The sequence below is a fragment of the Haemaphysalis longicornis genome, unplaced genomic scaffold (assembly GCF_048455015.1).
Source record: "Haemaphysalis longicornis isolate Haplotype H1 unplaced genomic scaffold, Haemaphysalis longicornis Haplotype H1 scaffold_9, whole genome shotgun sequence".
Lineage (NCBI taxonomy): Eukaryota > Metazoa > Arthropoda > Arachnida > Ixodida > Ixodidae > Haemaphysalis > Haemaphysalis longicornis.
The window spans coordinates 153,858,858-153,872,683 of NW_027526460.1; the positions used below are offsets into that span (position 1 = coordinate 153,858,858).

At 48.0% G+C, this 13,826-nt stretch overlaps 1 protein-coding gene across 3 annotated transcripts in view; it reads left to right on the top strand.

The window, feature by feature from the left end:
• LOC144153677 (thiol S-methyltransferase TMT1B-like) overlaps positions 1 to 13,826 on the top strand; it is a 226,703-nt gene that overhangs the window by 109,205 nt on the left and 103,672 nt on the right. The window contains exon 1 of one of the 3 annotated variants that reach the window (XM_077685336.1): positions 13,123 to 13,424. The exons of the other annotated variants lie outside the window; for them this stretch is intronic. Within the exon in view, the coding sequence (XP_077541462.1) occupies positions 13,233 to 13,424 (192 nt within the window). The 5' untranslated portion in view covers positions 13,123 to 13,232. Of the gene's footprint in view, positions 1 to 13,122; positions 13,425 to 13,826 lie in introns of those variants that run through there. 3 annotated transcript variants of the gene reach the window in all.

The following is a 13,826-nucleotide window of genomic DNA, read 5'->3' on the forward strand; positions in this document are numbered from 1 at the left end:
CAGCGCGCAAACGAAGGGAGAACAAGGAAGTTCCACAACACAAGCGCGTACTCATAAACTAGTGGATTATTACAAAACAAAAATAATGTACCTCGTACAACGCACATGCGTAGAAAAACAAGCAAAGATTGATGGGCTCAACATGCAATGATGCACCAAAACGACAATAAAATAAAGGTTTGCGCGCATGCGCTAACAGGTTACGTTAACATAGGGCCGGTTATTTTATGTGCTTTTTTATGGCGCGATATAGAGGTCAAGCTTGCGCAGTAATTTTTACATAGGTAAATGTAGAAGCTTTATACCATTTCCCAAGTCCTCCCATTTTTATGCTCCAAGAGCACCTCGGTAATCATCGAAAAGGTGGTCGCATCCACATTTTTCTAATGGGCCCACAAACTTGCATCCGTGTGATTTTTCGATGACCCTGGACGCTCTTCCTAGCCGTATATTTAGCGCAAGGCCCCGCCTGTTACACGTAGGCGGCGGTGTCCGGTAAACGAGACGCATTTCCCAAGGCAGAAAAGCACGCGTGTGTTTGACAGCGCAATTTTTGCGTCTGGCTCCTTGTGAAGATATGTTGTGGTTGTTCACCAATGAACAAAGCCTTGCTATTTGGTTCTCGGCAGAGAAAACGATGTGTACGCCGTAGCGGGACCACATATTTTTCGGAACATTTTTCAAGCTTTTTTTATGAGGTATGCCACCTTCAGGCAGCAGTTTTTCCAAACTGAGTGAATATTTCTGTGTACGAGAGCTTGGTACGACATATTCGGCAGGGAAAAATCAGTTGCGAAAGAACTGCAGAAAAGGCCGACTGCCATGCGATAGGCGCACATGATGGCGCACGGGCTGAAAATTGGAGTTCCGCTAAGGCTACACTGGAAGCCCAGCGCAAAAGCACCGTCGTCAAAGCTTTATTCGGAGAGTCACATTGTACGATTGTCTACAGTGGCCCCGCGCCACTCGTTTCACTCGGACAGCGCTACCATGCACTTACGTGGCTTGCATAAGCCAAGCCACGTCCGGCCTGTTTTCGAAGCAAGTCAGGCACGCGTCACGCAGGTGCCTTGCGGAAAAAGTCTGCGAAGGCTTTGGGACGCGAATGACAAGGTAAAGGGCCCCTTCACGTCTATTCCCAAATTCCATTCGAGGCTGTGGCAGACGAGTTAATCCCGAAGTCATATATTTTCAATACTGAAGAGGTACTATAGAAAGGTGCGCAAACACTAGCGCATTATAAATGCGTTCACGGTTCACAAGTAATAACACACAAACAGGAAACCCATGAACGCTGATATCTAGCCGCAACAACAAACTACAACTGACAGGACCCTTTTTTTTCACTGGCGACCTATAGAATTGGCAGGAGGGAAGAACTTTTCCATTCGTGTACTAACGCTCATCACGGCTTCAGTGCACTTGGAGTATTCGGCGAACACACTAAGACCCATTGCATGTAGGAAAGGAAAAGCCTTGTAATCTTGGGTATCTAATAGCGTCTACTCTTTTCCAAAATGGGAACTGTTTGGGGCTGTTCCCCGACGTCATTAATCAGAGATATTGAACACGTATAGTAATCTATTAATTGTCGTACTCAGCATATGACAGTTGTTTAGAAACTTTAACCACCAATCCTGTTACACTTAGGCTGGGCCCCATGGCCGCTAACTGCTGTTTCAAGAGGTCGCTTTTCAGTCTCCACGTGGGGAGGCCGTGAGCGAAGATGTACCGCATCTATGATATCTTTACGGCCTCTCCTTACAGTGTCCAGCAACAAGATACGGTATTTCTATATGTTCTGGACGGAATGTTTTCGGATGGAGACTCACGATTCAACCGGCGCAATAATCGCGTCCACATGGCGCGACGGATGACATCCGTGCTTGAAAACATTGTCGTACGCATGTGTTGGTACCTGCTTACGGCAAAGACGTAAATGCTATGGTAAGCTTGCGAACGTGCATGAAGTCGTGCCTTTGCCGACGGAACTTGTCAAGGGAAGGAGGTAACTATAGTTCACAGTACCACACGTTCTCTTTACGGGTGTTTCACTCGCTGGAGCTGCATTTCGGCAATGAGGCGCGCTGATGTGGAGGACCCCAGTGCAATTTCAAGCACCTGGATATATTTAACGCGCGTTGGAATCTCGACAAATGGGCAAGAGGAAAGAGTGGAAAGAATTGAGCGTTAACCGAGCGTATCCGGTTCCCGTTTGCCATTGCATGCCAAGGAAAAATTCACAGATATTTGTACTGGTCACTGCTTTATCCGCTAACATTTTCTTGTATTCACAGGCGGCACAAAGTTCAAGGCTTGTCGGTGCGTTTTTATGCGCAAGCGTATGCGGCCCTTCTATGAAATGGGTGTGACCTTGTCTGATTTCTCCCGGATAATCCAGTTTGTATCTCACTTCCTCAATGGTTTGTATGCTGCAGGGGGAGCGAGCGATGCAGGTATGCCACTGCCGCACGTTCAGCCTAACAATGTCGCCTTTGGGTCTAACGTCGCCAACCGGTTCTCGCAGTTCGAGGAAGATTGAGCACGTAGCTTGCGGTGTTGTCAGGCTAAACTTGAAGTTTACCTAAGGTTAATCTTACCGTGGAATGTGAAGTTTTACTTAGCGTGTTGAGTTCTGATATCATGAAGCGCTATGCCTAAAAAAAGAAATCAAGTTGTAATGACTTAACACTTCTAAAATGCGGGTTAACCGAACCCGCTGCGAGTTTTCCGTAAATGTTTTGTTTACATGTTTCGGAACCGCAAGATGTCGCGATAAAATTGCACCCATCACGGATAATAAAGCCTTGTTCAATACCCGGTGGGCGCCTAGTACTGTTACGCTTGATAGCCTAGTACTGCTACGCTTCATAGTGAGTGAGTGAGTGAGTGAGTGAGTGAGTGAGTGAGTGAGTGAGTGAGTGAGTGAGTGAGTGAGTGAGTGAGTGAGTGTGTGAGCGAGTGAGTGAGTGAGTGAGTGAGTGAGTGAGTGAGTGAGTGAGTGAGTGAACTTTATTTCGTAGAGCTTCACGTTGTGCTGGCGGGGGCCCACGTGGGGGGGGGGGGGTCGCGGGGGCGGGTGCTCTTCCAGTTTCGAAAGCCCTGATCCTCTGTCGCTACCCAGGCCCTATACACCAGGCTACGCTGGAGTGGGAGGTCGGTGCAGGACTTCTGGCCACCCCACTGCTCGTGCGTTGGGTGAGGATTGGGGTAACGGATGTGGTTTTGTGAGACTCGCATAGCATGGGGTACAGGGTGCCAGGTTGGGGACAGAAATTAGACAGAGTAGTATAGTAGACGGTAGGAACCATGGCCTGGAGAAGAGTGCTAAGGAAAAAATTGGCCGCGTATCTGCTCCTTTAGTTGCAAATGTCGTCAAAAGACGATAGTCTTTGTAGACATTTGCCAAGGAAATGCCCCATTTGCTTTCCCTCTCACCTCTCATGCTCTTCCTGTACCGTCGCGCTCATCCCAAGGTAAATACACTAAAGGTTTGCGCAAGGCGATTTGAATTTACCGCGTTCCACTGTACAGGCCGGGTTTCTCGATGCCAGCGCTGCAGTACGGCGGAGACGCGCGTGAATGGAGGCGGCCGACTAGAAGGTTTATAGAACCGCGTGGCCGTGCTCCACGTGCGTTCAGGCAGAACGTGGAACCCAGCTAGTGGAACCTTTCGTTGCTGTTCCCGAGTGATTTTTCATATGCCGCCAGGAGGCGGCGGTTTTCTGCAGTAGATATAGAATATCATTTGCTATCGGAAAACTAAGCATTCATACTTTTTTTAATAAAGGAACACTGTAAATATCCCTTGTGTACTAATTTCCGGTCTTATATTTGCGTAATCTCTTGTTCTTGTTCAACAAAGTTGACAAGTATGAACATATAAACCGGGCTTCGACGTTTACATTTGGCTGTGAGTATATAAGACTATTGCCCAGTAAACATTTTACTTTGGCCAAGTGGGAGCGACGTGGAACCCGGTGTGGGCCGTGCATGTCACGCCCGAACAATTCATGACGGACCAGTGCGCGGTGTGCGGGGCCGCGAGGGCGACCATGACCCACATGATGTGGGAGTGCAATGACACGGACGCGGAAACGAACATACTACCGCCTCATCTCGCGCGTGCGGGGCGCGAGACGGACAAGGGCGCACAGAAAGCCACCGCGCAGTTTGCGCTGGTGGCGATCACACGCCAGCAGTCGCAGCCGGCACCCCCCTCCTAGCGAGGGAGTGAGAGCCACCGGGACCTTTTAGCAGGCAAATAAAGATGTTGTCCCCCCCTCCCCCCGCCCTTTGGCCGGGTGGCTGAATCGAGTTACATACAGCACAGACGGACAGACATACAGACATTCAGATAGACCAAAATTTCTGGGTTTATGTAACCCAAGAAAGACTATCGTCTTTAACAGAAGTTCGTCTGAAGCGAGCGAACGGCGGTCACGTCTGCTCTGGATAGATGGGGCTGTGCTGGTGGGAATTGTTGTCGTGCGTGACGGTACTGTGCTAGGATTCCTGCGCTTGATGAAAGAAAAATAGTATTGGGAGAGCGAAGGGGCTGCGGGTTTCACGTCTTGAGAAACTGCATGAGAGGTATGAACGCATGCAGCGACGTGTGCCGCCTGGTTTCCTTTGAAGGAAAAGTGTACGGATGTCCAGATGATGGACGTTCCGAGTGTTGTCGCATATTTTGAAAACTTTTAGTGCTACGGGTGATGTGCCGCGTAGCAGTAAGTTCCGGCAGGCGGCTTGGGAGTATGTAATTACAGTGAGGTCTTCGTTCCAAGTGGCGGCGGCCAAAGCGAAGGCACGTTTTTCTGTTGCCTCGTACATGACGTGGGAACCGTAGCGGTTGTCAATTGGCGTCGGTGACGCTCACGCATGGGAAGGCTGCTGGGGTACAACCTTCCGATGCGGTGATCCGTACAGTAAGTGATCCGTGTACTTAGTAAAGGAGGAGTTCGCGAAGCCTTTTTGAAGGTCTCGTATTCATCCTTCCCGTGGTGCCTGGCATAGATGGGGTGCATATTTCTAGGCATGGGTGCGAATTTAATGGTACGTCGAATGGCTGGAGGAATTCGTTGCTTCTGTTTGCATATTGGAGGAGGGCTGTGGCCGAGCCGGATAAGTGTAGCCCTTCCGATTGGCGTGAATGTCAGCTAGGCTAAGCGTATTCGAAAATATTAGTGTATGGGCACAGATTGTGTGCTCTGTTGCTTTCTCGATTGCTTGCTTGCTTGTTTGATTGTTGATTGATTAATTGGTTGATTGCTTTGGGCACTTCCGAGCAGCGTCTTTAGCAAATCTCGTTGCAGTAGCATATATTCGTGGTTCCAAAGTATTGTCAAACAACTCCACTCATTTACGCGGAACTCTGGCGGTATGTGTCACCCTGCGAGGTAACACCCGAAACTGTCGGGTGAGTGCAAGGGTGTTAGGCCTAACTTCACTCAGGTTTTCGATCGGCAAGTAGCACCCGCAGCTGGACGGGTGTTTAGTACAGTGAGTGAGTGAGTGAGTGAGTGAGTGAGTGAGTGAGTGAGTGAGTGAGTGAGTGAGTGAGTGAGTGAGTGAGTGAGTGAGTGAGTGAAACTAAAGTGATCTTTTAAGAGCCAGAGCGACCTGCCTGGGAGCGACAGAACCCCCTCCGAGTTGGGTGACGGTCAGGAACCCGTAGACCCTGGCGGCGTCTTCCGCCAGCCGGATGACTGCACCCTGATTTGGTGTTGTGAACTGAACAGCGCGGCCTCCTATTGCTCAAGACGGATTACCCTCATTCGTAGGTCAGTGGACAGAGCTCTCTCTAGACTGGTTCATAGAGTGTTATTGAGGATTGCAGCCTGTGCGCGCCACATTCGTATTGTTCTACGCACTTCTCTGGGAAGTTTCTATGGCCCAAAACGGGGCGCGGGAAAGTGTTCGCATTACGCACCAAGTTACAAATTGCCGCCATTTTAGAGTGGGGTGCGCCGCAAGCAACTTTGGGCAACTGACGCGGCACTGGTGGGTGATTTCGCGATATGTGGTTCGCGTGTTCATCCCCACGTCCGAGGTGGGTAATTTTCCCTCGAACAGAATATATTCCCAGTAGAAGAAACCTCGGGATGCATCGGGTCGTTCTAGTTTCCCGGGAGGGACAAATTAATTCGACGTAATCCATATCAGTACAGCATGTTTTGGAAGGGTTTGCTGGGTGGACGGTTGATTTCTCCGGTCCTAAAAGAGACCCTTCCTTGTGCGAGGTTGCCCAGGGCTGTCTGGGAGGCCAATATTACGACCGTAGGCCTTGTCGCCGCTAAGGCAATAACTACGGCCACTTCCTCGGTGACTGCGGAATGTTACTCGGGCGTAGAGCACGGGCATCTAGTGTCACCCTCAGTACCGACCACCACTGACAACGTGGACTGTCGGTCTCTGTAATCCCCAGCATCAACGCGGCACACGTGAGGTTGATTGCCGTACATTTTGTACAGGGTTTCTGCCCGGGCGCAACGTCGCTCGTTGGGATGTAGCGGTTGCACATTGCGGGCAGAGGTATAAAAATATAAACCTACTCTGCTCGAAAGCGCTTCGCAAATTGGGCTTCTTGAAGCGAACGTTAAAAGATGTAACTCGTGAATGGAAACTAGCAGCATACATATCCCTGACACGGCCTGTACATGAATACGCCTCCGTGGTCTGGTCACCTCATGGCGCATGCGACATAGCACAACTGGAAAGTGTTTTTAAAAAAGCAATAACATTCATATATCGCCGTTATGATCACAAGTGTTCGCCTTCGTCACACGCTATTCGTCTATCACTCAAATCACTCGAACACAGACGTACTTGTGAGCGTATAGGCACTTTCCATAAAATAGTGAACAAGGTAATCACCATTGACGTGCCCATTTTCTTTGCTCAAACCGGTGCAAACATTCGCAGGACAGACCCCATTAACATCACGCCATTCATGCCATTTCTAGATTTCTTTAAGCTTTGATTTTTGCCTTTCGTAGTTGAAATATGGAATCGCCTGAATATTTCTCTCCGGAAGTTGCTACCAATAGTTTTTTAACGAACTACCAAACCATGTTTTCTGTTTAGTGTGTATTCACTGTTATGGACCCACTCCTGAACGGACGTTACACGCATGAGCGACGCTTGAGTCATGAATGCTTTTAGTAGACGGTTTGGGTTCGCCAACCACATATTATTGTGCAAACGCCGCATACTTTTCCTTTTATAAAGTGTTGTTCTCTACTATATTGTGGGCATGTGTGGCCCTCTGTATGGGTAACTCTTTACGTGTAGTCGATGCACGCCTGCAGAGTTTGACTGCGGTCACAGATTTTTAGTGATCAATGTACGGAGTGCCTGCGCTGTAGGCAATTATTCATTACTTTATTGATTGCATGGTGCATGCTCCAAACGCATCTGCAGAAACGCGTGCTCCGGCAGCGCACATGCCGCATTTCCCTTAATAAAGCGTGGTCCTTTGCCAGACTGCGGCTTGTGTCACTTTGCTAGTATAACAGTAGAAACTGTAGAGCATGGGCCAAGGGACAGTAGGTCAGGCCTGATTTGACGCTTTGAGGACTTAATCACAACAACCCGTTTCCACAGCTAGACCCAAGGACGTTGGGTAGAAAGACCACGTTTTCCTATCGGCGCAGGTCGTCGACGTTAGACCTTACGTGTTATGTTTGGGCCCAACATTTGGTAACCTCGAAGTCAAGCCCCATAGGAGAAGAAACCTCATAGTCATAGTACATAGAACTGCCGTTGCCAATTGACGACGTCAGAACGAAGTCACGATGGTGAAGCGTGACGCTAGGCATCACGTGGATCCCATAGCATGCGCGCGTCGTCCAGTCCATCTACGGCGCCTAGGTTTTTGTGCAAGCCCGTTATAAAGTGTAAAATACCGGACACCTCAGGCACCGTGGCCATGATTTCGTACATGACTCGGTCACTCTTGCGCATAAAGGTGCTCATTGTATTCACCGCACTTAAAGGTGAGGGCCGCGATTGGCGTTGTAGGACTTCAATGTGTACCTTAGGCCTAAGCACGACGGCTCAACCACATAACCGAATGCTTTTGTTACACTCAGAAGGGATGCAAACGCACGCCATTGGCGATAAACGTCTGGGTCGGGGGTATTTGAAAACCATCTTGGAACAGGAATGTAGGATGGAGGGCGGCGCGAGTCGTTGCAGGCGGCGCTTGGAAAGCTCCAAGCAATCAATAAATGAATGAACCAGCCAAATACTTAAAAAGCCAGCACTTCCAGGACCGACAAAATGTCTATGCCCGTACCTTTAATCTGGTTCTCTACACACCGAAGTGAAGCAAAATTAGATGCAGGGGGTCGTGGGTATGGAATGACGTTTTATTTATTTAATGATTGATAATAACATTCTTAAACGCCATCGGAGGAGGTTACAAAATGGGGCGGGGGGGGGGCTATAGGTACAACTAAGGTAACGCAGACACGTAAGTAACTTTGTTATTTTGGCCGAGAGTCAGAGCAATGCCGAACGTGCAGCACTGAAAGTAACGAGTGAAACGTACACCCACGCGTAGGGAGTTCGTATCAAAATACAAGGCGACTAAAATAGCAAGAACCAAAAAGGTAAACACAGAAAAAAATAATTACTGTTATTTTGGTTTGTCACACAATGAGAATCAGTTTTGGAACTTACTTACGTCACTTCCAAAGGCTGTGTGCAATGGTGAGGCATTCTAATAATTATTGTGCGGAAAGGAAAGCTTTGAGCGTAGAAAGATGACCGACATCACATGTGTTTTGCTTTATTGTGGTGACCGCCGCACAGGAAAATTATAAATAGCTGTGCAGAGCATCAAAACCCAGATGAATGAAGCCGCAGACAAGAAATGCTTCTTTGCCGCGCCATTCGTTTGGTGTTTGCTGTGGTTAACGCTTATTTACATGGAGTGCCCACTACCGGAAAAATGAGTGGCCTTGGCTGAAAACATTCGCGGAGTGTTGAGTGGAGGAAAGCTTGTGGAAGACTTTCAAGAGTAAATGTTTGCGGCAAAGACCCAGACTTTGCAGATCGGCACAGCTCTTGTATATTGTAATGCTAAAAATGTGGAGTAATCGGAATATTAACATCAGCTTCGTGGTTGTGCGTGGTTTTCATGTTATAAGTAAGCTGGAGTAGGATCCAAAATGGTCGCAATATAATCCGACGCTCCAGAGGGCCTTGGTTTCTCGGGCTATCGTGTCGGCCCGGTCAAAAAGCATCCTGGAATATAGCGCTGCACTACCACCGTCTTCGCTTTCCTCTTTTCTACGGTATACAGTTACGACTGCGACGAGTGAAATTTTGCACGAATGATTCCGGTGTATTCATGCTTGCCTGTGAGCGCTCGGGATTGCTTTGCTATGGAGCTATGCTGTATACTTTGCTTAATCGCGTAGTTGGCGCAGCCTAAACGCCCTACAAAAGCATTTATATAACTATCTACGCGTATGTGCTGAACCCACGATAATGACGTGAAACGTCCCTATAACGTTTTTTTTTTAGATGGTGTCGGCTTGTATAAATACCCTACTGCTCACCCCTAACCTCAACACATCCCCCCAACAGTGGAAGGGCCGGCCGAACAGGTATCTCTTGTCGCCTGTGTCGAATCTGCATCCAAGGCCAAAGTGTACCTGGAAGGAGTCCAACCCAATCAACCGATAAAAGGCTAATCCAGAACCGCTTGCACAAATAAAAGTTTATTCTCTCTCTCTGGTTCGTTCTGGTTATTTTGTGCCCCATTTTTGGCGCGATTATTTCGGCTGGCGCTAATTTTACAGCCTACCCGCTCGTTTCATTGGAGGCGTCTTTTAACCTGTCTATCTTGCTTTCCTCAAGGGGTGATTAATTTCACTAGTTATCACCTCGACGAACCTGTGTTCAGGCGAGCTGGTTCTCCCTTTTGCACCATACTGCGTGTCAAAATGAAAACTACAAAGTCGAGAAGCACGGTAGCGAGATGTGCGAGGTAGGATCGTCACCGGGACAAATTAAATCTGTAATCCATCTAAATCCCGACGCCGAACGCAGTATGTACTTCCATATTCAGCTGTAATTAGGAAAAAAGACATTGGTGCGAGCATGAAAAGCGCCAGACGCCATGCTCCACGAGGCGCAATAAGTTCGGCAACCATTCTAACACACTGCTTTATTTGTACGATTTGAACGTAGTAAAGCTGCGCTATGTTTTTGTGGCTACGAGGATGTTAGGTTTTACAGTATGTGCACGCATGTGGAATAAGAAATAAATGTGTCAATAATTCGGTAAGTTGATAGTGCTGGCTGATTTAAATGTGCAAATGAGGTAGAAAAGGTAAGTCCAAGTTCCATTCGGAACTGTGTAATCAGGATACTGAAGGATGTGCACTGGTTGCATCTCCAGAGGCAAGTATGCATAGCTTAAAGAACACGTTTGTCTACGAACCAGAAAACTGGCAATATACACAGAAAGCCTCAACCGTGCAGCAAAACAAAACAATCGTAATCCTTTTACGAATAACGCATTAAGATTGATGCTTAATGCAACTATGGATGCTTGATGCTTAATACAACTAGGGATGGCAAGATGGTGAGAATCAAAAGTAAGATAGACACAAAACAGACGGGGTGAAGCATCTAAAAAGCAGTAAACTAAGCATGCAGATAGTCATAAACTAGGAGCACGAGCCTAAAAGGCCGCTTCACTAAAATAGGGTTTGTGTTAAGAAGGTGTATGCCCCATGAAGGACCAGTAAATAGGCAAAACTGCAGGCTCAGCAAAAACTGTACCAGAAGTAGACGCGATGAAGAAAACGCCCAAGATATTTCAGAAAGTAAACTACCTTAATGATAAAGACAGTGGTATGAAATTGAGAATATAAATAAAGTAAACCTATTCTCTTGGATCTGTGATCGAAGGCGTCGGGAGAGCTTGTTTTTTTGCAGCGAAGCTTTGTATGACGAGTGTCCCGCGGAATTCGGCTCTGCGTCAGCATTTCTTTCTCAAGGAGAATATTTTGCCTCAACGTTACCTTTATTGAGAATGCTCAACAGAAAATGGCTATAACTCTCGCGTGGTCAAAAATTACACCATCTTCCCGTGGGAAACCCCGACGAGAATGCGAAGCATCACGGGGTTTTCGTGTGGTTCCATTGGGTTGCCGTTATGTTGAGTGATCTGGTGTTTAGTAGCGCCAGAGTGAATTCCGCGTCCGGGGCCACTCCGGTGGCAAAGGCACGCAAGTACTGTTGTGTAATGGTGAGTAGGCGCAGGGTATCGCGAGGGGCCGAAACTCGTCCATCATAATCTTGTCGATGTTGTCGTCTCTGTGGTAGAATCGGTAGTCGCCGTCAGCGTTCGTGAGGTGATGCTTGCTGACGTTGGTGCACCGGCTGAGACCAACGTACACGCCCTCCTCTTCGCAGCTTTGTCTTCTTTTCCTTCTTCTTAGCGGTTCCCCTACGGCAAGATGACGACGGTGGTCGAACGCGAAGCTATCTCGGGATGGATTCTTTGGTTGGCCAATCCCTAGGGGCATCCTGCCACAATCATCATCAGAGGTGCTACGGACGGGGCACGGACGCGGGACATCCGGCCGAGCAAGAGATGCTTTGCATCTAAAAGCCGTTGCATGAGTATTGGCCGTGAAAAGAACTCGGACACGAACTTTCTTATTGTTGTCATGACTAGCTGGTTCACAGTGAATCTTTCAACGTTACACAGTCCTCGTCTGCTGTTAAGACCTCATTCGATGTAACACTACCTACCCCGGTGAAACCATCCGACCTTTACGACCCACACTCTAAGCTACATATTATCGTTTTACCGCTGTTTTCCCCTCTCTTCCGCGCTACTTTGTTTATGGCCTTTACTCCCTCCTCCCTACTCTGCTATAGTAGCATGTAGGCGACAACGTGCCGCCAGACTTCTCTAGTTTACTGTACGGAAGAGCCTTCTACATCTTCTCTCTCTCTCTGTCGATACTTGGACTCCAATACTGGAGTAGCATCACTACAACAAACGGCCGCGACCCAGGATTTCTCAAAGCTATTCAAACAAAATCTGTATTGAAATTGACCTTTGAGAAGACCTATCATACCCTCAGTTTCAATTACTTCTCATTGTCTGCTCACAGTGAAGTCGCAAAAATTAGAGAGTTTCCCTCTGCCGTCAATACGCTTGCTTATACAGGAGCAAAACGCACATCCGAGTGTTCGCCTCCTACGAAAACAGTCATTCCAAGTGTTATCAGGTAATCACGAAGCTGTAGTCACTACCACCACGGCACGAGGTCGCGGGTTCTATTCCCGGCCGCGGCGGCCGCTTTTTTGATGGTTACGAAAAACCAAAACGCCCGTGTTTTCGAGATTTCGGGGCATGTTAAAGATCCCCAGGTGGTCAAAATTAATCCGGAGCCCTCCACTACGGTGCGCCTCATCGCCAGCGTTTTGTGACGTGCTAAACCCTAAAATCAATCAATCACTACCACTACGAATAAGGAAAAAAAAACAAATACGCGTGTCTCTTTCCAAACCATCTATGTCAGTGACATTTTGCACAGCTTCGCTGGCCATCGGCATTCACAGTGTGGAATAGTTTCTCGTTTTTTATTAACAAGGCGGGTTATTGCAGCCCGCGTTGGGCCTTAGCTTAGCACTGCATACGCGTTTGCTCCTTTCGCGGTGCGACACTGCTTTCACAAGGAAGCAAGGGTCTGCATCCCATTTGGCAAGAATGCGTTTGCAACCCAAAATTTAATACACGTGCTTATTTTTCCTCAAAATTTGTTCTGTAATAACCCGCTGGATTGGTTACTAGTTGCGCAAGTTCCACGGCCACTGCTGGCATCACAGAGCGCATTTTTACGAGGAGATCCTTTAGATACGCGGTTATTTGTATGCAGTGCAGACACAGGGAAATAATTACACGAAAATAACACGCCAGTGCAACCTTCAGACGACTCGCGAGCATCAGAAATACCTGCACGGACCCGTGTGGCGTAAGACTGCGCCAGTTGGTACGTACCTCGAAGACGGGTATGCAAGCTTTCGTGCGCACCCTCGTAGTGTACTCTATGTACACAGTAGGGGTTTGTTTGGGTGTTGCATTATTCTTGCCGCTCTCTCTTAGCCGTTGGTTTCGGCAGTTCTTCTTCGTACGTCTCTACACTGCGATTCAGTCGGTGATAGAAGAAAGTTTGCTACCTGTGCGGGCAGAGGTCATGGCATACCTCGACGACATGACATCGCACGATGCCGATCTTCGATCAACGGGGCTGCTGAGGGTGCTGGAGATAGGCGCCGGATGGGGTGCAAATTTCTGTTTCGTGAAGAGGAATATCGAGTACTGGAACGTGGATCCAAACAAGGAATTCAACCATTGTTTTCGGCGTCAGCTCTGCAAGTACCCGAAAGTAAGTTCCACTGAACTCTGTACAACTCAGTGACAACGTTGTCCTTGTTCTAAGCGACCTTAAGTGTCGAGTGGTACGTAAGTTCACCACCTCGTGTTCCAATGGTTAGAGTAAGTGCACTCAGAAACCGTGAGGTGTACGGCAAATCACTAGCATTTAAATAAAAAAAGAAGCAATTGTAGGAAAGCTGGTATAAAAAGTTCAGAAGTTGCTGTAGAATGTAAGCGAGGTTTATTATTCGCTTCAGGCGGCAGTGTTGCGGGACTTCACTGAACAACAACAGGGGAAATATCTAACATTGCTCGCCAAACGCGTGGCTTGCCCAGCGGGTCAACTGAAAAAAGATGCTCGTGGCCAGAAATGTTGCCATTCGCAATGGCTTCCGCTGGAAACTAAATAGTC